This window comes from Sorex araneus, chromosome 1, assembly GCF_027595985.1.
Source record: "Sorex araneus isolate mSorAra2 chromosome 1, mSorAra2.pri, whole genome shotgun sequence".
NCBI classification, from domain to species: domain Eukaryota; kingdom Metazoa; phylum Chordata; class Mammalia; order Eulipotyphla; family Soricidae; genus Sorex; species Sorex araneus.
The window spans coordinates 158081389-158106454 of record NC_073302.1 but is presented as its reverse complement, the minus strand read 5'-3'; the positions used below and the strand labels follow the sequence as shown (position 1 = coordinate 158106454).

The window sequence follows — 25066 nt, the reverse complement described above, 5'->3', positions numbered from 1 at the left end:
TCAGACTGCAGTCTACGAGATGGCTAAGGTGGCCCTGTAAGATGTGAACCCAATCTGACATCAAGATATGCTGGTACAGATACTCAGGCAAAATTTTCTCATGGAAGAGGTCAGCTATTCCTGAGTCTAGGATCAGGTGGAGCCTGTGCATATAACTCTTACTTCTTTGGGTAGGTTTTTCATTTACTCAGAGGATCCTGAGAGGACCTTATGAAAGGGTTACTCTGAAGAAGAAGAAGAAGAAGAAGAAAAAGAAGAAGAAGAAGAAGAAGAAGAAGAAGAAGAAGAAGAAGAAGAAGAAGAAGAAGAAGAAGAAGAAGAAGAAGAAGAAGAAGGAGGAGGAGGAGGAGGAGGAGGAGGAGGAGGAGGAGGAGGAGGAGGAGGAGGAGGAGGAAGAGGAGGAGGAGGAAGAGGAGGAGGAGGAAGAGGAGGAGGAAGAGGAGGAGGAGGAAGAGGAGGAGGAGGCCGGAACGATAGCACAGTGGGTAGGGCGTTTGCCTTGCACGCGGCTGACCTGGGTTCGATCCCTGGCATCCCATATGGTCCCCCAAGCACTGCCAGGAGCAATTCCTGAGTAATATTGTGATAAGATAAGAAACTTTCCTCTCGTGACAAACCCAGGTTCATTCCCTGGCACTCTATATGGTCCCCCCAAGATCACCCAGAGCAATCCCTGAGCACAGAGCCAGAAGTAATCCCTGAGCACAGCAGGGTGTGACCCCCTTCCCCATCATGGATACATTTGAAAAGCAAAATTACCAAAAATCTCCATTCTTTCATTCTAATATCTCCAAGTTGGAATCCCAGGTCACCTGCTTAGGGATGACAAATCTCTCCTGAATACTGGAGTCCATCAATCAGGTTGAGGTCAGGAACCGGGTATTCGAGTCAGCTATCCTCCTGCCTGAATTCCTACTACTGAGTGGCTTCCCATTTGGAACTTTACTTCCCTCTGGAGGCTTCAACTTTCACCTGCAAATGCTCCCCCAGTCCTAATAATATGACATCTAGGGATCTGCATATGCTGGAGTTTTCTGGGATCCCATCTTCCTTAATGAGAACTACTTTATAAAGTCACCAATTTCAGCTCCAGAGCGTGCAACAACTTTTATGTGCTAAAGGCCGAGAATAAAAAGTCTCATTTAATGTTCCATGAATTGTCTCAGATCAAGAAATTTTCTCCCCCTGTCCTTTCTCCTCGCTGCCCCACCCCCCTCCACCATTTTATGATTTGCTGGGGTTATGAGGAACGAAGTAACATTTTCTAAACTTAAATTCTCTCTGCTCAAGTCCCATATGCGACCACCTTCCTTTTCAGGGCAACTCCAATGTGTCTACAAAACACCTTTTATTTGGTTGCGGGAGATGGGAAATGTCTTCCCGTCAAAAGAAAGTTCTGTGGAGCATATAATAATGTGAACCACAGAATATACTGAGTCAGAGTTGGATTGAAGGAGGGTTTCAGGTGCCTCCGACATGCTAAGTCAAAAACCATAGTAAGGAATGAAATGTTCAAGTTTGGGAAGAAAAATGCCTACATTAGAAAGACTGCATCTAATCAGTTGTTTGGGGGACCACACAGGGAGGTGCTCAGGGATCACTCCAGGCTCTACCATCAGGGATCTCTCCTGGGGGTCCCTGGGATGAAACCCTGATTGACTGCGTGCATGACCAGTGCCCTGGCCTCTGTACTGTCATTCCATCCGTAGCTGATTAGTTTAAGTCTTCATCACCTGTGGAGCTCTGCAGATGGCAGGAAGCCATCCGACAGCCGTGATGCTGTCTGACAAACCCGGCGAGGATCACCTGCCGGTGCGCTTCCTCGTGCTGCCTCCTGGAAGTTCTCCGCACGGTCCAGGGAGCGAAGCATCTCCATCCTCCTTCCACGCCTTTCCCCTGGGCCTCTGCCAAGCTCGTTTGCCCGGGATCTGGCTTCCTCCGGGACAGAAGCCGTTTTAGATTTCGCCCTCCTGGCTCCATTCCTGGGGCCACGTTCGGGGCACCCTCCAGGGCACGGGGCAGACCGGGCCGGACACGGGATTCGCGGGCAGGACGGGCGGTGGCTGCGGTGCCCTTTGGAGCTGGGGCGGACCCTGCGGCCGGGCCGACGAGCCGGGCGCCGGTGGCCGCGGGGCTCGACAGGGCAGTCCGGGCCGGGCCATGGAGCCGCCGGCGCCCGGCGAGGTGCACATGAGCCAGGCCATCCAGCCTGCGCACGCCAACCCGCGCGGGGAGCTGAACGCCGGGCAGCTGCTCAAGTGGATCGACGCCACCGCCTGCCTGGCGGGTAGGGGCGAGCGCCCGAGAGGGGCTCGGGGTCGGGGGTGGGGGGGGGCGTACAGGACGGCTAAGCGGGCTCCAGAGTGGGGTGACCCGTGTGGAAGGGGAGATGTGGGGAGTGGGGGGTGCTGGTGGAAGGAGTCGGGAATAGCGCGGAGCTGGCTTGGGGGTCTGGATGTAGGACGCAAGGGTGCAGGATGACAGAGACCACAACCCTCCCCAGTCCCCCGTGGCAGGGGTGAAGAACGGAAGCATCAGGGCAGACCCAGTGGCCTAAGGGTCCCTGGGGGTGGAGGGCCAAAGCCCCTGGGAATGCGGGAGAGAGCCGGGAGGCTATTTAGGGCAGGCCGGAATGAGGTGACTGACCAAGGGCCACCTGCCAACGCTGGAAAGAACCCAGGCCAGCGGTTCTCCTAACTTTGATCTAAGAACTCCTCCGCATTCATAAATGGTACTCCTGGAGAGTTTTTGTTGATGAGGGTCTTGTCTACTTGTTGATGGGTTTTGTCCATATATTAATCACATTCAAAGTTTTACAAAGTCAGTTCTTTTCTAATGAATTAGTGTTGTTGATGCATACTTTGGATTAACATATTTTTATGGAAAGACTTTTTAAGAAAATCTAAAGTGTATTTTAAGACATGGTATTCATTTACTTTTCTGCAAATCTCTGTAGTGTCTAAGAGATTATTCCCTTCTTCGATTCGCTTCTCCTTAAAGAGTTTGCTGCCCACTATACCTTTATGAGGTCTCTGCTTAAAACCTTTGCACCAGCTTCTCTTTTCTACACTTATATTCTTCATGCATTACCCCTCAGCTTACTCTTTATTTCCACACATGTCTTTCCTGGCCACCTGTTGACACTTCTCCCATCACCTTTTACACAGTGCCCTTTCCTTCTTCCCTCATACTGCCTAGCATAACATGTAATTATTTTTGTGCTTTCTTTTGACTTCCTTCTTTTTCAGTTTTTGCTGTTCAATTACTACATAAACTAAAGAGAGTTCTCCCCTGCTTAATAAACCTCCTGATTATTTGGGTCAGTAGATGGAGGAATGCTTGGATGGATGGATCTAGAATTTGGAATCTGCTTTCTAAAAGGGCAGGCATTATACAAGGCACTTATACTGGCACAGCAATTATGTATACAAGCAAGCACCTTTCTCTCCAGCTCCCCAACGTATATGTCATTGGAATTTTTTAAAATTCATTTTTGTTTTGGTTTGATTTCATTTGTCTTTGGGGGGTTACACTTGGCCATGCGCAGGACTCCATTCAGTGCCAGGGAGAGAAGTGCAACCTCAGCATGCAGGCACCTACTCCAGCCCTTTGAGCTATCTCCCCACCCCTAGCAATTATATATTTTAAAGTTAAAGATGTTTGGATAAATATTAGAGCTGGAAGTCATTTTAAATATTAGGTTGCAGAGATCAGTCAGAGGACTAGTGCCTGGGTTTGCACACAGAAGCATCCAAGCATTGCCTGGTATGAACTGCCTCTCTCGCACCAAATAATAAGGATCATGTATCCAAGAACTCTTATTTTACAAACGACAAATGGAAAACCCAGGTGATTATGAAACACTGCTCAATGAGTGTTGAATTTCTAATCCCCTGTGTGCAAACCACCTGCAAAATTCAGTCATATACCTGATGCCAATCTGGCTGTTTGTTTTCTGTTTGTTGATAGGCCTGCTTGATTTCTGTCTTAACAGTTTTTATTAGGATTTGAGGTCGGTTATTATAACATAATAATGAAAACATGAATATAAAATTAATTTGCATGTAGAAGAAACAAGTATAGAAATCATCGAAGCTGCTAATAATAATGTCTATTGCCAAGGCAACTGAATATATTATGGGGATATTGAAGTGACTCTCAGAGTTACCTCACTTAGTCTGCTGTCCTGTACTGGAGAGACATTGTCCTCCTACAATTCTCGTTAAAATGTCTACATTTTACAGGAGACCATAGAATGATTCTGTTGGTATCAATTTCTCTGAACCTTAGTTAAGTACCAAGAATGTGCTATTAAAGAACCCTTTACAATAACTAATTTTTGGAAACACGGTTAATGCCTGTGTCAGACTCCATGGTAAGAAGAGGCATGACATAAGCAAGGACATTATATAGCCCAGGTGTGAGTCTGTGGCAAAGAGATGCTCCGTCAGTGTGCTTTATAGGTCTAATACAAAAACTGATTATTCCAGCATTTTTCCATCCAGAGCTCTTATTGACCAGCTCAATAACAGCCATGTTTGTATGATGAATGATGATCTCAGTCATGGCCGCAAGGCACTGCTAGATTTCAAAAATGTCGTCTGGATATTTAAAGAAAGATTAAGTACATTCACTATCACTTTGGCATTCTGCCTCATTTCTGCCAGTGGCCCCATTATTCTTCCAGTTTCTTAAGCCTAGGGGCTTGACGCTATTGCTGAGACATCCTCTGCATGCCACAGCCATTCCTTATTTTGAAATACCCCAGACTCACTTTTTCCTTTTTCATTTGTGAAGCTTTGAGGTCTCACACTCAGGAATGGCAATCGGCCCACCCAATTGTGCAAGTTAAAGAATATATGGGCATTTCATCTGAAAGACTTCTCTCTCACTAGCATCCCCCTCCACAGCATCAATCTATGAGCCAAGTCCTGAAAGGCATCTTTCAAACACAACTGCTTGGCTCCACCCCATCCCCGGCTTTCACTTTGGGCAGTGTTCCATGTGAACTTTAGAACAATTTCTAAACTGGTCTTATTTTATTCTGATCTCCTGGATACTTTCCTTCTAAAGTTATTTTTTAATTATACTTTCAGTAATATGGTTAGAATCGTGTTTAAGTTCATAGAATGTATGTACCACCACACCTCACACCCTTCTGAAGTGTCCATGACCCTCCACAACTGTCCTTAGGTCCTCTCTGCTCTGATCTTCATCCTCCCCTCCCCTTTTCTCCTCCCATACCTGCTAAATGTTGAAGGTTTTAATCAGAATTGGCCTTCTAAGGGTTCCTGTCCAGCAAGCTGATTATTCCTTTGCAGGGTGAGGAGAGAGGTGGTGGAGGGAAATCCCATAGATAACAACTTCAAACTCTGAAAAGAATTTAAATAAAAGCTCCTTAAAGCAAGTGATAAGTGAACAAAAGCAGGTTTAGAACATCTGGCAGGCTACATTTAGAATAAGAGAATAGTGGTGACTAATTTTACTGATTTTTAAATTTATTTGAAGCCTGTATAAAGACTCAAGTCTGTTTTCAGCTAAATATCTCTTAGAAATCCTACAAACCTGTTGACTGGGGAAAAAAACAGAGAAATTAGTGTGAAGCACAAGGTACTGGAATATAAGAAGGAAAATTCAAGAAGAGAGAAAGCCAGAAAAGCAGAACCAAAAACATTACCTAGAATCTTTCCTCAAGTCTCTGCAATCACCGTTGCAGAGGAAAGATTCCAAACAGTTAAAAGAACTGAAAAGGCTGTTCTCACAGTGAGGGAGACAGAATTTTATCCTTTAACTTTAGTTAACTACTTAGTGAAAAAAAACACATCAAAATAATACTTTTCAAAGTAACACATGAGAATTCATAGTTCTTACAACTTAATAATGACTAGGATGCAGTCCATCACTCATAATGACTAGGATACAGTCCAAAATTACTTGAAATACAAAGTAACAGGGCAATGTGGGTGTGGGGATTGCTCTGTAGGCTGAGCACATGCGTTGCATAATGGAGGCCCAGATTTGATTCCTGACACTACACGCTCCCTCAAGCACAACTAAGTATCTGAGTACCTTCAGATGTGTCTTGAAAGCTTAAAAAAAAAGCACAGTAGGGAAACATGATTCATTCTTAACAATGAAGACCCATCCGTAAATAATCTAAATTATCAAATTCAGATTCAGGGGTTCTAAAAGTGGTCATTCTAACTCTGCTTGATGATGTAATAGAATGACAACAAAGAATAAAAGCATGACAAATCTATTTCATAACAGAAATATAAAATGAAAAGAACCAACTGGAAATTCCAGAACTAAAAATTATAATATTGAAAATAAAAAGTTCCCTACGTAAGCATAACAGAAAAAATAGAGACATTGAGAGAAATCATTAGTAAGCACAATGATGTTCAATCTAATAAACAAAAGAGAAAATGGATTTAGGTATATTGAACAAGGTGCAAAAATAAAGAAATGGAATTACATCAAAGTGCTTTTGCACAGTGAAGAAATTATCATTAAAAAATTAAAGACATCTTGAGGCTGGAGAGATAGCACAGGGATTAATAGGTTATGGTACTTGCCTTGCACATGGCTGCCCTTTGTTTGAAACCTGGCACTGCATATGGTCTCCTGAGCATTGCCAGGAGTGATCCCTAAGCACAGATCCAGGAGTAACTAAGCCCTGTGCACTGTCAGGTATGTCCTCTAGCAAAAAGGGCAGAGTCATTCTTATAATGAAGGGAAAAACATCTAACATTTGACCATACATTGGTGATGAGCTAATATCCAAAATATATAAGGAACTCACAAAATTCCATAAGAAAGCAAACAAACCCTCCCCCAAAATTGAGGAAAAGAGCTGAATACATACTTTGAAAAAGAAATCATACTAATGGTCAGTAGGCACATAAAATAGTGTTCATCATCACTGATTATTAGGGAAATGCAAATTATTTAAGTATCAGTGATCTATCACACCTGTAAGAATTGCTTATATAAAAAGACCATAAAAAGACCAAACATATCACATACCAATACATTTGTGTATGTAGAGAAAAAGGAACTTTCATTCATAGTTTGAGGAATTATAAATTGGTCCATCCTCTGAGGAAAACAATATGAAAATTTCTCAACATATTGAAAACAGTTGTACCACTTGATCCAGGAAATCCACTCTTTTTTTTTATTTTAAGAGGACATACCAAGCAGTGCTCAGGGCTTACTCCTGGCTCTGCACTCAGGGGTCACTCTTCACTCTGTGGTCAGAGATCACTCCTGACAGATTTGGGAGACCATATGGGGAACCAGGGATCAAACCTGGATTGACCAAGTACAAGGCAAATGCTCTACCTCTGTACTATCACTTCGACCAGGGAATTCCACTTTTAAGTGTCTATCTGAAGAACACAACACACTAATTTGAAAAAAATCTATGCAAACTCGGGTTCTTTTCAGCTGTCTTTACAATAATCAAGATGTAGAGGCAACCCAGGTGTCCAATGACAGATGAGTGATGACAGATGAGTCGATAAAGACAACATGATAAGGCCAAAGCAATAGTATAGCAGGAAATGCATTTGTCTTGCATGCAGACAGTTCATATTTGATTCTGGTCATTGCATATGGTCCCCCGAGAACCTCCAGGAGTGTTACCTGAGCACAGAGATAGTAATAATCCCTGAGCACTGCTTGGTGTAATGCAAACACCTGCTCAGCTCTCATCCCCCGAAATAAAGAAAGAAAATGTGGTATAGATACACTGTGGGATCTTACTCAGCTATTAGAAAGAATGCTGTTTTGCTTATTGCTATGGATGAAACCAAAGGAGATCAAGCTAAATGAAATGTCATAAGGAGAAACACATATTCTAGGTAATCTCACTCATTTATGGTATATGAAAAACCAAAGTGGGATGAGAGACCTCCTTTGAGCTTTTTTTCCCTTCAGCTTTTGCATGCAGGAAGTTTATGCTAGGTCTCTAGCACCTGAGTGAGCACTAAGCAATATGTAGTCCCTGCGTACTATTACCCAAAATCTGGAACAGAAGAGACAACAGGGTTTAAGCCATTTGCATTTGCCTTATGTGTAGCTGACCCCAGTTCAATCCCCAGCGCTGTTATATGGTCCCATGCAAATCCAGGGATCTCTCCTAAGCACAGAGCAAGGAATAACCCTTGAGAATCACTGGGTATGGTTTAACACACACCCCAAATAAAAAATTTAAGAGAAAAGCAAAGGGGTAAACAAATCTCAAAGAACTTTAGGCTCTGACAGAAGAACAGCTGTTACCAGATTGGAAGAGGGGAGGCTAGGAAGGTGGAGTGGCCCAGTGAACTGTGGTGAGGGGATAGTGTTATACTTGTAGGGTGGTGAAGTAGCATGGATTAGCAGAGATATGAAATTGTTTCCTCCAATATACAGTCATGTATATTACCTCATTGATAAATATTATCTCAACGAAGGAAAAAGAAGAAAAAGATTACCAAATTAAAAAAAGAGAAAAATAAAAAAAATAGGTACCAGAGATTTGTGAGGAGTAAAAAAAAACTAGAGTTTCAAAAGAGATGAGAGACAGTATTGGCAAAAGTCATATATTTAAAGAAATTATATTGAAAGTGTTTCCTAATGTGGTGACGGACATAGAAATTCAAGAAGATTACAGAACAACAAGCAGGACAAGTATAAAGTAAACCACATTTAGGTACATCAGAAACTAACTGGAGAGAAAATCTTTAAGACAGTCAGAGGAAAGAAATACAGTACTGTATAGAATGTAGGAAAGCAATGATTAGCATTATCAGTGACCTCACCAGAATGATATTAGAAGAATATTCCTTAATACCTTTATTACTAAAACTTAACAAAGAAATTCAAGGCCCTGTGTATGGCTTACTCTTGAGACTTCTATCCTCCATTCTTCTTTTTTCTCTGCATTTAAGCATAAAGACATTCACAGGGACTTAAGTAGTTACTTATGTTCAGCATATACTTCCCTCCCTCTCCCCCAACCCCCCACCACACCATCTATTTCTTTAAATTGATTTTATTTTATTGTATTTATTATTATTTTGATTTTTTGGATCAAACCTAGTGATGCACAAGAGTTACTCCTGACTCTGCACTCAGGAATTACTCCTGTCAGTGCTCAGGGGACCATATGGGATGCTGGGAATCGAACCTGGGTCAGCCGTGTACAAGGCAAACGCCCTACCTGCTGTGCTATCGCTCCAACCCTCACACCATCTATTAAGCTCCTCATTCTTCAGACCTTTCCAGCGTCCTCTCCCATGGATGCCTTCTCTGACATTGCACCTATTTTTGGTTTCTTAGTTAAATATTTTCTTAAAATCAATGTTCACATAAGTCTTTACGTGAACTCATTTTGACTCATTTTGCCTCTTCATGTTATTAATCCCTGGTACCCCACTAGACTTCCAGAAAGAGACACTATGACTCTTGTTTATTGCCAGTGGTGTGACACAGGTTCTTGATCAGCATTCATTGAAGAAATGAATGAATGGAAGGATCACTGTTTTTGTTATCTCATGCCTGACCACACCCACTTACACTATTGCTCTTCCCCAGCTTCTCTGTTTCCCTAGGAGGTCAGAAATATCTTTAGGTTTTCTCTAATTTTGTTGGTATATCACAGGAAAGACAACTAAGCTCAAGAACTAGAACAAGGGCCCAGAGCACGAGTACAAGGAGTAAGGCACTTGGCCTGTATATGGCTGAAGCAGCCATGAACCTGGTTTACATTCCCGCCCCGACACCGGGTCTCCTGAACACGACCAGGAGCTACTTTTGAGCAGAGTCAGAAATAGTACTACAGGATGTAGTTCTGGCCCCCTCCCCTTTATCTCTTCCCCCACCAAAACAGAAAAAATTAAGTCCCATTGAATTTACTTTGTAACTGGCACACTTGTAAAAGGAACAATCATATACAGTCAAACATAAAAATTATGACCCTATGTGTGGTTCTCCAAATATATAGATGATAATAGCCCTTGAAAGTCTGTGTCATAAGTCATGACTAAGGTGTCTCTGAAGCTTAGAGTTAGTCAATACTTCTCCAGAGAACATTCTTTGGTTGTTTTTTTCTAAAAGTTCCTATTGCCTCTGTAGTCAAAAATCAGTGCCTTTAACAATTAATCTTTCTAAGACTGAGTTCCTCATTTTAAAATGGAACTAATTGTTTAATTGGTGTTTCTGGCCAATAATACATTTTTAATAAATGGTGACTTATAATTATGTTTCTTCTTGATTCCTTATACAATTTAATATAGTTATATATATATATAGACACACACATAGGTCCTAATATATATAATAAAATTATATTCCTTTGTTAGTTTTGTGCCTTAATTGATCAAAATTAAAATGAGTTTAAAAATACTTTAAAAAGACCAAAGCCACTTTAATTGATTGAGATCAAAATGAGAGCAAAAGACTATGTCAAAATATTTCCCAGAGAGAGTATACTTTTAATTTTATATGAAACAAAGTAAATAGTTAAAAAGTTTTCAATAAATACAGATGTAGAACATAAAAATAACCGAATCTCCTTAATCTCTCTGTTCTACTCTATACCCCCTCCAATATAATTAATAATAAATTTTGCAATGATAAATATTGACAAATGCCTACGTATGCCCATCTATATTTCTGACAGTCAGAGAAGCTCGTCTCTGATTGGGAATGTAATCTCAAGACTTCCCCTACGGTTCAGTATTAGTACCAAGCAAATGATTTAAATGTATTCAGTTATTGTATGAGGGAGGTTAAATATAGTTCTGAGGCATTTGTTTCTTAAACAAAAAAATGGCAGAAAGACTGACAAAATATTTAAATGTGGCACCAACTTACTAAAATTGCTATTTAAATATCTAGATATGCTGATGGTGGCAGTAAATTTTAGTCAAAGATAATCAAAGATAGCACTTAGAAGAAAGTATAGAAATGTCCATGCAGTAGAAGTATAACAGCACAAAGGAAGTGTTATTAATACAGCGCTTACAAAAATAAGGGTTTTGCTTACCTAAAGTATACAAGAGGATGTTACTAGAAAAAAAATTCAAGTTTTATTTCCATTCTCACATGCCAAAATACTCCAATGTAACTACTAATGCAGCACATTTCCCCCTATTTTACCAGCTGAGAAGCATGCCGGGGTTTCCTGTGTTACAGCCTCAGTAGATGACATACAGTTTGAGGAAACAGCTAGGTAAGTGTAATTACTCTGTCATAACTTTCTTCTGGGTGTATTGGTTATTTGCAACTATGCTGTAGCACCTAGACTTATTTATTGGAAGACTTTGATTAAATGCTAATAAAAGGAGACCTGGTGTAGGGCCGGGAATAAATATCAATTATGTCAATATACTTCATAAGTGAATATAGAGCAGTTAGAAAAGTGCATAACCTACTTTTAGTATTTTAAGTGTATTAATATTTTTAGTATAAATCCAGTCTAGATTTTGCTGAGAGCTAGAATACATTCTGGTATACAGCATAATGGAATTCCTACAAGCTGATTCTTAATGGCTCCTTCGTCTACTAGAAGAGTAATTAATGAGAATAAGTATCTCTGTAGGGGCTGGAGTGATGGTACAGTGGGTATGGAGATTGCCCTGCACATGGTTGACTCAAGATCAATTCCAGGCATCTCATAGGATACCCTGAGCATTGCCAGGAGTAATTTCTGAGTGCGGGACCAGGAGTGACCCCTGTGCATTGCTAGTTGTGACCCAAAAGTAACAACGAAAAAAAAGGTTTACAATGGCGAACTTCATCATTAGGTTGTTAAGCAAACATTCACTCATCTGAACAAATGGTAAAATACAAAACTCATTTTATGTATGAGAGAACATTTGTACCTTTAATGTCACCTACTGCAGAAAAGTTTAGGATGTGTAAACATTTCAAACATACACAAGAGTAGAACGTGGATTGGAGAAATAGTATAGGGGGCAAGGCACTTGCCTTGCGATAGCCACATCTGTGTTTAAATCCCCGGTACCACTTACGTTCTCTCAAATGCTGCCAAGAATCACTCTCTGAGCACAGGGCCAGGAATAACTTGTGTACCCCAAGGTGTGGTCCAACACCAGTACCCCCCTAATAAAATAAAATAATATTTAAAGCAAAGAGAAAAGTATGAAGTGCCCCCCAACACCCTATCATCTACCTCAGTAACCAACTCATAGGCACTCATCTTCCCAGTAATCATCCTTCCTGGATTATTTTAATACAAATCCCAGCATCATCTTAAATATTTTGCTTTATAGTTCTAAAAGATAAGTGTTATTTAAAATAACCAACAACAAAAAAAACCTAGCTTCAAAATTACAATACCATCAACTAGAAATGATCATTCCAGTTACCTATTTTTTTTTCATTTTAAACAATTGGATCATTCAGTCAAGTTTCATTATGGTCTCTTAGTCTCTTAATTTATCCATTCTCCTTCTTTATTTTGTTCTGCCATCTATTTTTTAAAGACATGTTCATTTCTCCTAAAGAGGTTTGCCATTACTCATTGTATCTTTGAATATTGCATTCTCCAATTCTTTATATTTCTTGTAATATGATCACTTAAAAATTGGTCTATGGTATAATAATAATAGATGTAGATGGTAAGAACTTAGTGTAAGGTAGATAAAGGGATTTACATGATAACCTTTCAGTATCTGTATTGCAAACCACAATGTTCAAAAGCAGAGAGAGATAGAGAGAGAGAGAGAGAGAGAGAGAGAGAGAGAGAGAGAAGCAAAGTGTCTGCCATAGAGGCAGGCTGGCAGGGGAGGTGGGGGTTGATGAGAGGGAAACTGGGTGCTGGGAAATGTACACTGGTGGAGAGATGGGTGTTGAAACACTGTATGACTAAAGCCTAATCATGAACAGCTTTGTAAGGGTCTAACTAGTGACTTGTTTATAAAAAATCAATTTAAAAATGCTTTAAAAATTAAAAATAAATAAATAAAATTGGTCTAATGAAGATTTGGTATTTTGGCAAAAAATAGTTTCACCAAGAGCACAAAATATTTAATAATCATTAACTAGAATCATGATTTCTTTGACTGAGTAAAAGTATTAACATGTTAATTCTATCATTCCTCATGTATTTCTGAAATTCTACTACCAAGAGACATTTTTCTCTCATTCGTAACTTGATTGCTGTGAGGAAAGTTAGGAAATCGGTCTCATGAAGAAAGCAGTTGCATATGGGACTGGAATATAACTCAGTGATAAAGTTTTAGTGCACTATGCCCCAGATTCCATCCCCAAATGTCACTCTAAAAATCAGCCTGCAGTTCACTGTTGGGAAGAGATTTTGTAGAGAAGAGGAATAACAGCTGGTGGGAACAGATAGATTTGGGTGAGAGGGAATGGGAGAAGAAATCTTTTATTGCTCCTGCGATCAAAAAGATCCTGATCTTTGAAAATCTTATCTCAAACCTTACCTATTTGTGACTCATTTCCAGCCTACTTTGTCATGCTGGGGGCAAAGGAAGCGGTAATGGTCAGGTCAGTCATGTGGTGCTGGAGATTGAACTGAGATCCGTCACATATACTACACGGCATGCCCTCACCCATGTCTTATCTCCCCAGCCCCTGATTTAGTCACTTCTGGCACCTTTGTAGTACGTGATTCTTTCCTCTCCCCTCCCCTCCTTTCTTCTACCTTCCCCTACCCTTCCCTGTCCTCCCTTCTCTCCCCTCCCCACCCATCCTTTCCCTTCCCCTTCCCCTTTTTTTGTGTTTGGGACCACACCTGGCAGTACACAGGGCTTCTTTCTGACTCTGTGCTCAGGGAGATTGGCCACATTCAAAGCAAGCTCCCTACCCGCTGTAGTATCACTCTGGCCCTTTTCTTTTCAAAAAGGGCTATGGAACTGCATTTTGATCTGGTGACACACCAGTACCCCAAATGAAGACTGACTGGATTCTGAGCTTAGCAGCTTGGCCCTCATCAGTGTGTCCTGAGTTCTTAGTTTAATGCCTATTCTGGTTGTAATGCAGCAAATATTAGTTATATTGAGTAGAATTAGTTCTTGCTTGCTTGTGTGTATGTTTACTCCCTTATTTGTAAACTAGCATTTGAAAATAAGTATCTGCATAGGTTTCCTCGTTGCTTATTCTAACTTCCCTTGAGGAACCAGCAGCCATGTAGCAAATGCTCTGTGGGAGTCATCTGCACACCACCCTCACAGTCTTTTTCCTATAAAACAGAAACAGGCAGTTTACATATGTGTGGTTTACCATAATCAACATCTGGCTTTGGCACTGACTTTTTCTGCTTTCATTAACCTGAGAATTCCATGCATGTAAATTATCGGCCTGATAAAGTGCAGTTGCTCTGTGGAGCAGGCGTTTAAGTAAATCTTTATGTCTGAAATGAAATGTGTTAGGATTACTGAGATCCTTTTCTTTTTTGAACTAGAGTTGGACAAGTCATAACCATCAAAGCAAAAGTTACTAGAGCATTCAGCACCAGCATGGAGGTAAGAGGGTCTCTTTCATATGTGCCCATCGGTAGTCATCTCTCCATTCTTACAGAGGTTAGAGGGGAAAATGTGGTGGTAAGGTGATTCTGATTTTCAGAAGGTCTTTAAATCCCTAGTAAGGCTCACAGGTAAATAATAGGCACCAATGTCAACCAGCTGAATGGGACACAAGATGCAATGTGTACATAGATGGTGTCACAGAAAGTAAATATACACAGAAGTGTTCTCTAGCTCTGTCTTGTAAGGCATTCTCTGGAAAGAGAACTCTCCTTGTTTTCCCTCTCGTTACCCACCTTCTGCCCTGTGGAAACTCAACTCTGTAATTCAACAGTTTTTGAAAAGCAGAGTAGCTGTATGTTTATTGAAAGCCTAAGATGTTTACAAGATTTCTCTTCTGCACCCATTTGCTCTTCTTTTCTTTACTACACTTGTGAAAAATAAAATTCATGAGACTTTTGATATCCCTATTGAGGTTCAAATAACAAGAAGGAGTTACTGGATCCCCTACTGCAAATTCTAGGTTGCTCAATCATTGTTCTGTTGGTTTCAGGGCACAAAATGACTGCAGACACTGTGTTTCTTGCAGACTGTTACTTTAATGAAATTCCACAAACTAATGATGAATCTGCTTGCTGGGATGATGGACAAATTTTCTCTGGATGATCAGCTTCCACTTTTAGTGTTTACCTTCATGTTTACCAAAATTTCTATGTTTATCAGAGCATTTCCATGGCAGATATATATCTTTCTACCATCAAAAGAAGTTCTTTCTTCAGAATTGTGGAATCTCATTGAAAAGAGTTGTGGCAATCAAAAGAATGAAACTGCTGATTTCATTTAAAAAAATGATGATGAAGTGCATCCCTGATCACTGACCGCTGAATGCTGTGACCTCATCTGTGATCCAGATGCCTGTATACTTATTGTTTTTCATTTTCATTTCAGATTAGCATCAAGGTCACAGTTCAGGACACGTTCTCTAGAATTGAGAAACTTGTTAGTGTGGCCTTCTCTACATTTGTTGTTAAGCCAGCTGGAAAAGGAAAGGTAAATTTTCCATGTTAACATTTCCATCTTGGGTGGGACAAAGGGACATGTTAATCATGTTAATACTTACATTCAAATAACTATGGGAAACCAGACATTTCCAGTCATTATGAGATGGGATTTCCCAAGATTTGTTATTTCCCAAAATTTATAGCAAAAATAATCTTGTGGGAGTATCACAGTATGAAAAACTTTAAAGAATAGGAGATAGAGCCAGTTTGTGGAAGAGGAAAAGAACAAAACTAAACAGTGTGTGTAAATGATCTTAATGTCACATTGGTTTCTCACCAGTTTAGATTTTTTTGTGTGTAATTATGTCAAAATAGTTTTTTTTTGTTTGCTTGTTGGGTCACACCCGGTGATGCTCACACCTGGAGTTACTCCTGGCTCATGCAGTCAGGAATTACTCCTGGTGGTGCTTGGGAAGACCATATGAGATGCTGGGAATAGAACCCATGCAAGGCAAATGCCCTACCCACTGTGCTATTGCTCTAGCCCCTCAAAATAGTTTTTTAAAGCAAAATTTAGCAAACAGTTGCATATTCTGGTTCAATAATTTTTCTATACCTAAAGGAAAAATGTTAAAGTTGCTGATTTACTAAAGTTTGTAAATATACTTGGGGTGGTACTGAGGCTTAAAAAAAACCAAACACCTTTCAAAGAAATGCTTTGGTTGCTTGTGCCTTGAGTCGGCTTGTCTGACCACAGACCCAAATCAGCTCAGAGTCATCTGGGACCCCCTGCTATCCTCTCTTGGTGTTTGCTTCAAGGACCAGAGTGTCTGGAGCAGAAGCCCCATTTAGTCCAACCACTTAAGAAGGAGTGTGGTGGGGGAGAAGGTGTGAGGTTGGCCATGCCCAGCAGTGCTCAGGGCTTACTTCTGACTCTCCACTCAAGGATCACTCCTGGCAGGCTCTGGGGATTGAGGCTTAAGTTGAGTAAATATGATAGATGCCCAGCAGCAAATATTCGAAGTCAATTAACTCCCAAGTTACAAAAGCATAGTAGTAACTGTCTTCCTGTGTCTATACAAAAAGGACATTGCTCTAAAGTAAACTATTCAAAGGACATAAGGGAAAGAGAAAAATAATTAGGTGTGATTTGAACTGAGACACCTACTTGGGTCTCTGTCCAAAACAAATTTGCTCCATTCAAAATGGACAATGATTAACTATATTGAGTTCAACCACTGGACAAGCCAAATCACTGAAGGATTCATAAGATACTCTAAAGAATACTATTGCCAGGCCTTGCAGCAAAAGGAGATGGTACAATTGGAAAAAGTTCAGGCAAACTTGAGAGATGTTCAAGACTTTCAGGGGCAGCTATATTCAATCACCAGAAATGGAATTCACCTGTGCCTCAGAGTGCCAAGGCACATCTTACAGGATAGTGGATACTACAGTGGTTGTGCCACTACAATAAGCTGCATAAACAATTCAACCAGTACAGTTTATCGCTCTACGCTTTCCTAAACAAATTAGATAAGGCAGTCTAGGGAACTTTAGACTTTAAGCAGCATATTACAGGTCATTATCTATTTCAATCCTATCTTGGCTAAGGGTCAGTACCAGCCCTTGGCTACCCTGGAAGCAAGCAGGATGCTCCCCTGGCCCAGCTCCATACTGACTCTTCCTTACACACATGGTCGGTAGGTAGCATCTATGGCAGAGCTCAAGATCCTAGGTTCTTCATACTTCCAGGTTTCTGGAGATTGGTCAAAACTTTATTTTAACACATTGATTCTTTGTTCGCTTATTTGACAGTTTCACCATGTGATGAAATTTCCAAATTGGAACTATCTCTTGGTAACTGATAGCTTTTCCCAAAACATTTTTATTGCCTCCCTTTGATATCTTAATTTTGCAAAAAATAGAAAACATTTCTTTATCAAAATTCAATGGACTCCAAGTCCCTCTCTTCATTGTTGAATTCAAAGGAGTTCATATTTTGTAGTTTTCTTGAAAATTTAGGGAATATGAATATTTGGAAAAAATTTATAGCTCGTATCCTTTTCTGGACTGGAGAAATGGTACAGTGGGTAGGACAGTTGCCGTGAACTTGGTCGACCCAGATTCAGCCCTCTGCACATCGCTAGGAGTAATTCCTGAATGCAGAGCCAAGAGTAACCCCTGAGCATTGCTGTTGTGGTCACAAAACTGAAACAGCAACAGCAACAACAAAAATAAGCTCGTATATTTTGGTATGAAGAAATGATTAAATCTGTAATGAATTTTTTTGTTTAAAAATGTTTTAAGAAAAACAATTTAGTCAAAAGAATGTGTGAAAACATTTAAAGATCACTATTTGCTTTGAGTTGGAAAACAATGTAGCTTATCATTTGTTTTTGCGAAATTCATATTGTGCTTTCATAATTTAACAAAGAATGAAAGATAAATGCTTTTCTTTCTCTAGATTCATTTAAAACCAGTCACACTTCTAACTAAAAAAGATCATTTGGAACATAATCTGGCTTCTGAAAGAAGGAAAGTTCGACTGCAACATGAAGACACCTTCAGAAATTTGATGAAGGAACATAGCAAGTTTGGTGGTCAGTAAATCTGCTTATAGAAACTTTAACCCTCTAAGTAGAATCAGTAAAGGGGGCCTTTCTGAGACCACACTGAGTTTCAGTTATTTTCTATAATTATTTATAATTCAGTCCAGGCCTGTGAGATATCTTTTTTAGGAAAAACGTTGTCTGGAAAGGAAGGAGCTAACTACATAGGCTGTAACTGCTGATAATATATTTTACCATATAACCATCAAATTCTGTGCCAAATGTTTTATTGCAAAAAAGAGTATCGTGTGACCATTATGTGAATCCTTCTTTTATTTTGCTCTTGGTATGTAAAAGTCATTTATTTGCACCAAAGACTAGACTGTCTTTAGTGCAAGGTCAGGATGCACAGCATATTCATGAAATACACTAGAATTGAATGGTCCAAATCAACATACATAATTTTTGGGGTGACATTTCAATAAACATTTTTCTGGTCATTAAAAAAAAGTTGACACTTTAGTTGTGACTATTTCTGCATAATAGTTGACTTTTGCACATGGGAAAATTTATTAGAGGGTTGCAAAGTACAGGCTTACAGAATTTAATCTCCTAATGCAAATCAAATCAAAACTACAGTGAGATGAGAGTCTTACCTATCATATGACTTATTCTTGGCAGCTTTACCTGCCCACTGACTCCACCTGCACGTATGTCCCTTCATCAGCTTGCATGACAATGTGGCTAATACTGCAGTACACAAGACAGCTTTCAGAAATACACTGACAATTTGTATGCACTGAGAATTCTAGGCTTGAGGCTCACAGGGCAATAGGCATGAAAAGACAAATGTGTATCCATAAGCCACTTATGAGTATGCTGATACTCTGTTTACCTTTTAAGTGGCAAGACAAACAGAATTATACTACGCAATGATAATGCAATGAAAGATTATAACCCGATTTGGGGGCTGGGGAAAAAATATAGCACAGCAATCATTCAGTGGAAGATGGTACCTAAAACCTTTTGAAATGGTTAGGAGACCAGAGAGATTGTTCAAGGGGTAAGGCATATGTATTACATGTGGCCAACGTCAGTTTCAAGCATCTCAGGGTGCAGTTCTGGGAGCCCACAAACACTCTAAGATGTTCCAGGTAACCCCAAGCACCACAGGAACAGAGCAGAACTGCATCCTTTGCACACTCATTGACTGCTTCCTTATTGGTTAAGAATCACCAAGAGGACTCCATAGCCCTCCTGAGCACTGCTTGAGAGCTCTTTGCTTCCCCACCAAAAAATGTGAGGGTGTCCATGGAAGAGATGATATTGAATATGGCAGGCAATCTTGATGAGATCCATCATGAGTTGAGTTTAGTCTGCTGTGTTTGTGGAATCTCACCAGGTTGAGGAGACAGTAGCTTGCAGATAGTAATTTCATGGAGCTAGTGCCTATGATCACCCAGGGAGGACTCAGGGGGACACAAGCTGGGTAGAGGTAAGAATGGAACCTGCAAACATGGCCATCATCCTAGGGTAATGAGTCTACTGAGGAGACCAGGAGGGACGGGTTGAAGAGATATAAAGAAGACTGGAAAGAGTAATGTCACAAACTAAAAGAGAAGAGTTATCAGAATAAATGAGTGACCAACTGTGCTCCAAGACGTGAGATATCAGAGCTGTCTTCTACATCAGGAACAGGGAAGCCACTGTGATTTGGTAATGAGTGGGGTTAGAGGAAGCATGGGAGCAATCAACAGCATATAGAAAGACATTCTGATGAGTTTCTATGCATTAGAGGAACAAAGAGGATGGGGGAAGAGCATACTGTAACATCTATGCCATAGTTACTTGCCTAAATACACTTCAATGCTAGGTGTTACTGAACACCTTTATTTGGATGCAGGGAATGATGGGGGAAGTAGGGCTGCCAGCCTCCTGCCAGCTTGAGTGCCATCCTTTACAGTAGATGTGGATAGGGAGGGAGATGGTAACTATCACAGATCTTAGAGCTGATTGGCTAATTGGAAACTCCTGTTTTCAGGGGAAAGTGAGTCACTTGTGGCTCCAAGGGTCATTCACACCAGGAGGAAACAGTGCAGAAATTTGACAGGAAGTACAGACTTTTGAAAGGCGGATGGTTTTAGGTGATGTTTCTGTACTAAAGTTACCAGAGGTGGAGCCTGCTTCTCTCTGACCTCTGCACCCAGTCCTACAGGAACAGGAATTTGTCACATTATTCACCCCACAGGCACTACAGTCAAGAAAGGGAGACAGCCCCCTGCCCTGCTCTCATTTACTTTGAAGACTGGATTGTTAGAGGCTGAGACTTCTCATTGGCTCCTCCACTTCTTATAGCCCACAGTTCCTAGCCAGCAAGAAAATACTATTTGCATTTTCTTATCACATTACGTGTTGCCCATATTGAAATGACTGCCTGTGCTCTGTTTTACTCAGTTCACTGGGGCAAGGCTAAGAACAAAAAGCATATTAAAATAATTTTAATATATATGAGGATAATTTAGTAGGTTTGTGCCTTCTACACTACAAACTTTTTATAGGATAGCTTATAATAGTACCAGACATGCAGAAACTGCCATCATTAGTATTATTGGTACTAATCTGAGATGATCTCATCATAGAAAGGATTGGAGGAGCCTGGAGCAATAGTACAGTGGACAGGGCATTTGCTTTGCACGCAGTCAACCCAGGTTTTATCCCCAGCATTTCATATGTTCCCCTGTACACTGCCGAGAGTAATTCTCAGTGCAGAGCCAGAAGTAACCCCTGAGCACCGCATGAGACCAAAAAAGCCCCCCCACTTCGAAGAAAGAAGAAGGAAGGAAGAAAGAAAGAGAAGGAAGAAAGAAAGAAAGAAAGAAAGAAAGAAAGAAAGAAAGAAAGAAAGAAAGAAAGAAAGAAAGAAAGAAAGAGAAAGAAAGAAAGAAGGAAGGAAGGAAGGAAGGAAGGGAGAAGGAAGGAAGGAAGGAAGGAAGGAGGAGGGAGGGGAGGGAGGGAGGGAGGGAGGGAGGGAGGGAGGAAAGAAAGAAAGAAAGAAAGAAAGAAAGAAAGAAAGAAAGAAAGAAAGAAAGAAAGAAAGAAAGAAAGAAGGAAGGAAGGAAGGAAGGAAGGAAGGAAGGAAGGAAGGAAGGAAGGAAGGAAGGAAGGAAGGAGGGAGGGAGGGGAGGGAGGGAGGGAGGGAGGAAGGGAGGGAGGGAGGGAGGGAGGAAGGGAGGGAGGAAGGAAAGAAAGAAAGAAAGAAAGAAAGAAAGAAAGAAAGAAAGAAAGAAAGAAAGAAAGAAAGAAAGAAAGAAAGAAAGAAAGAAAGAAAGAAAGAAAGAAAGAAAGAAAGAAAGAAAGAAAGAAAGAAAGAAAGAGTTAGAGGCAGTCTCTTCAAGGAACAGGGCTGCAAAAGGTGAAAGAAAACAAACTCGGATGAGGGGCTCTGAAGTATCTTTCAGAACAGGAAATGTCTGATCATGGGTACAGGGCTGATACATATGATGGATAAGTATCTATTGGGGGCCAGAGAGATAGTACAGAGTTTAAGGTGCTTGCCTCAAATGCAGCTAACCATAGTTTGATCCCTGACACCAAATATGGCCTCCCAGGTACCTCCAGGAACTTCAAAGGGGATCTCTGAGTACTGTTGGTGTTGCTCAACATCTCCCCCAAATTACTTATTATTGAGGGAGAGGATTATTACAAAAGAAAAATAATTGGTATCAAACCAGTATATCACACACCTAAAAATTATCCATTCTTTGTCTTAGGAATAGTTTACAGTGATCTCTACTCTTCTAGGAATGGTGGCTAGGACTGGTGACAGAAAACCTCCTTCCCAACCATGATACATTGGGTTCTATATTGGTTGCAATATCAGACATAAACAATTGGAATTTTGTCCAAGATGTGTGATTGGAGGTGCCATTAATAGAGTGAAGACTGAGAGACATAGAGAATAAACTCTACTGATGCTGAATCTAAACTCTATATTTTTAGAAGGGAAAACAGAGTAGATTATGTAAAAGCAAGACTTATAATTGAATAAAATCTTGCATAACTGGATCAGTTTTTTGGAAGCTTAACATGTATAAAAAGATTTATGTGTTGATCCTTTTTGATTATGCAAAGGAAAATGACCTCAATCTAGGAACTTTGTTTTTGGTTTTTTTTTCTTTTTGGGTCACACCTAGCCATGCACAGGGGCTACTCCTGGCTTTGCACTCAGGAATTACCCCTGGAGGTGCTCAGGGGACCATATAGGAAGCTGGGAATCGAACCCGGGTCGGTTGCGTGCAAGGCAAATGCTCTACCCGCTGTACTATTGCTCCAGCCCCTCAATCCAAGAACTTTGACCTGAAAAAAAGGTCAGGAACTTTGGCCTAAAAATATGATATGCATGAAAAACTGACCAAGGAGAATGATGACACAATGCTTCATGAACGTCCAAAGTACAGAGATCAACTACTGAATGACTTTGTCCTGATTTGGAAGCCTAAGTAAACAGGTCTATTAAGCCTGATTCACTTGGTTATACAGCCAGAGCCATAAACCTGCTTTATTTTTTGTTTCTCCACAACTGGCAATCATTTGCAGTGGGCATGCATTGCACACCCAAGTCACTACAACATTCTGTGGCTTCCACATACATGTCCCAGAAATGTGTCGCACTATAAAATGCTCAAATTTTTTAATTATTTTAGGATTATTTTATTATTTAATTTTATTTATTTAATTTGTGTTTTAGACACACCTGGTGGTGCTGTCTCCTGACTCTGCTCTTAAGAATCACTTCTAGAAGGCTCCAGGAATACCTTGCTTTCTGTGCAATTTCTGTGGCCCAATCTTAGCATTATTTTAAAAGGCATATTCCATGCACAGGCTGAAAAATCTCAGAAGGTGTGAATTAAAATGTAAGTCTTTCTACTCTCTATGTCTCTCAGTGCTCATAGATACCTGGTTACACACACACATGCACACACACTCAGATCCGCATAGATACATATATGTGCACACAGATACATATACACACACATGCACTCTCTTTCTCTGTCTCTAACACACTCTGATGGCACAGTATACAGTTATGCCCTGCCACTTTTTCCACTCCTCATTTTTAGAATTAGCTTATATAAAATTTATGTAGAACAACAAGAAAACCTTCTGAGTAAGAGAAATAAAACTAAAAACTTCAAGCAATGCTAGCTTAGGATATTTACAGAATATGATCTAACAAAATCAGGAACAAAAAAGAGAGAGTAGTTAGAAAGGATTTAAAATTCCCTAAGCCTTTTTCCCCTATTCCTGTTAAAGATCATTTTTAGAAGCAATCCAGTTTTTATTATAGCAATATGGTGGGCATGATGTCTGAAAAAGAAAAAAGAAAAAATTCCTGGATGAAATATTTGCAGACATCTTTACAATCACATAACAGTGGGCAGAAAAATAAAAGGCCTTGATGCTCAGGGATGGTCAGAAAACACATGTAAGACAATACAAGAGCAGAGAGAACCAGTTTGTTTGCTTGAGAGAACCAGTCTTGTCAGAGGATATGGACCTTGTGTTGAATAGACCCAGAAAACAAAGCAGGCCCATGGCAGGTGGTCAGCTGGGTGAGCACTCTTTCCTGGAGCAGTGACCTTCACAAAATGACTCAGGATCAACTGGAAGAGGAGAGGTGGGATGTTGTACACTGATGGCTTAGGCCTAGAAGTTATGGAATAAACTGTCTCCCTTTGAGGATCAAGCCACAAGGCCTTCCCTAAGCAGAGTGGGTGTTAGAATTTACCTGGCCCATTTGACTGAAACAGACCAAGTGAAATTCAGTGTGTTCCATACTGCACTATAGTTTTCCCAAGGCATGTACAAAGGCAGTTCCTGTACAGAGCAGTGACCTGAAGTCCAAACCTAAAGAATTCCCACAGCATGATCCAAGGAATGTGATCTCTGACATAAAAATCATAAAAGATGAAGATTGATAAGTCACAAAAATTGAGAAATTCCGGACAATAGCATGAGACTCACAAAGACTAAGATAGCAGATTTATCATTGAGATATCAGGTGAGAATATGCATATATGTATATAATGTATATAGTTATTCTTTGGGGGAGCCACACCTGGCGGTGCTCAGGGATTCCTCCTGGTGAGGATCAGAGAACTGGGGATTGAATCCAGTTGGCTGCATGCAAGGCAAGCACCTTACCCCCTGTACTATCTCTCCAAACTAGAATATTCATCACTGTATCACTGTATCACTGTCATCCCGTTGCTCATTGATTTGCTCGAGTGGGCATCAGTAACATCTCCATTGTGAGACTTATTGTTACTGTTTTTGGCATATTGAACACGCCACAGGTAGCTCGCCAGGCTCTGCTGTACAGGCAGGATACTTTCAGCAGCTTGCCAGGCTCTCTGAGAGGGACAAAGGAATCGAACCTGGGTTGGCTGCATGCAAGGCAAACGCCCTACCCGCTGTGCTATTGCTCCAGCCCAGAATATTCATATATTTTTAAAATTAAAATAGATTCAATGCATTACACATGAACAAGCAAAATGCTATACAAGGTTTGACAAAGCAAAAAAAATTTTTTTACACAACAGGAATATGTAGAAATTAAAGTTTAAGGGGAGCCTGAGAGATGGTACAGTGGGTAGGATGCTTGCCTTGCATGCACTGACCCAGGTTCAATCAATCCTCAGCATCCCATATAGTTCCAAGCACTGCCAGGAGTGATCCCTGAGTGAATAATCGTGAGTAATTCCTAAGCACTGCTAGATGTGGCCCAAAAATAATAAATAAGTAAAAATTAAAAACACAGTGAATAAACTTAATAGCACATAAAAATGGGAATTGGAAGGCAAAATTGAAGGAGTTACTTAAAATGCAGATAAATAGCAAGGGGCAGGGGGGAAGGGAAACACCGGAGAAGCTGAGAGATGGAACACGAAGTTTAACATGCATCTAGTCAAAATTCCAGGAGGGGCTAGAGAGGTAGTACAGCAGGGCGGGTGCT

General features: G+C 40.5%; 1 protein-coding gene across 2 annotated transcripts in view; it reads left to right on the top strand.

The window, feature by feature from the left end:
* Positions 1 to 2135: 2135 nt before the first annotated feature.
* ACOT12 (acyl-CoA thioesterase 12) overlaps positions 2136 to 25066 on the top strand; it is a 76845-nt gene continuing 53914 nt past the window's right edge. For both annotated transcript variants that reach the window (XM_055123442.1, XM_004613223.2), the window contains exons 1-5: positions 2136 to 2287; positions 11152 to 11221; positions 14441 to 14501; positions 15450 to 15551; positions 17967 to 18102. In XM_055123442.1, coding sequence (XP_054979417.1) covers positions 2161 to 2287; positions 11152 to 11221; positions 14441 to 14501; positions 15450 to 15551; positions 17967 to 18102 — 496 coding nt within the window. In that variant the 5' untranslated portion in view covers positions 2136 to 2160. The remainder of the gene's footprint in view (positions 2288 to 11151; positions 11222 to 14440; positions 14502 to 15449; positions 15552 to 17966; positions 18103 to 25066) is intronic.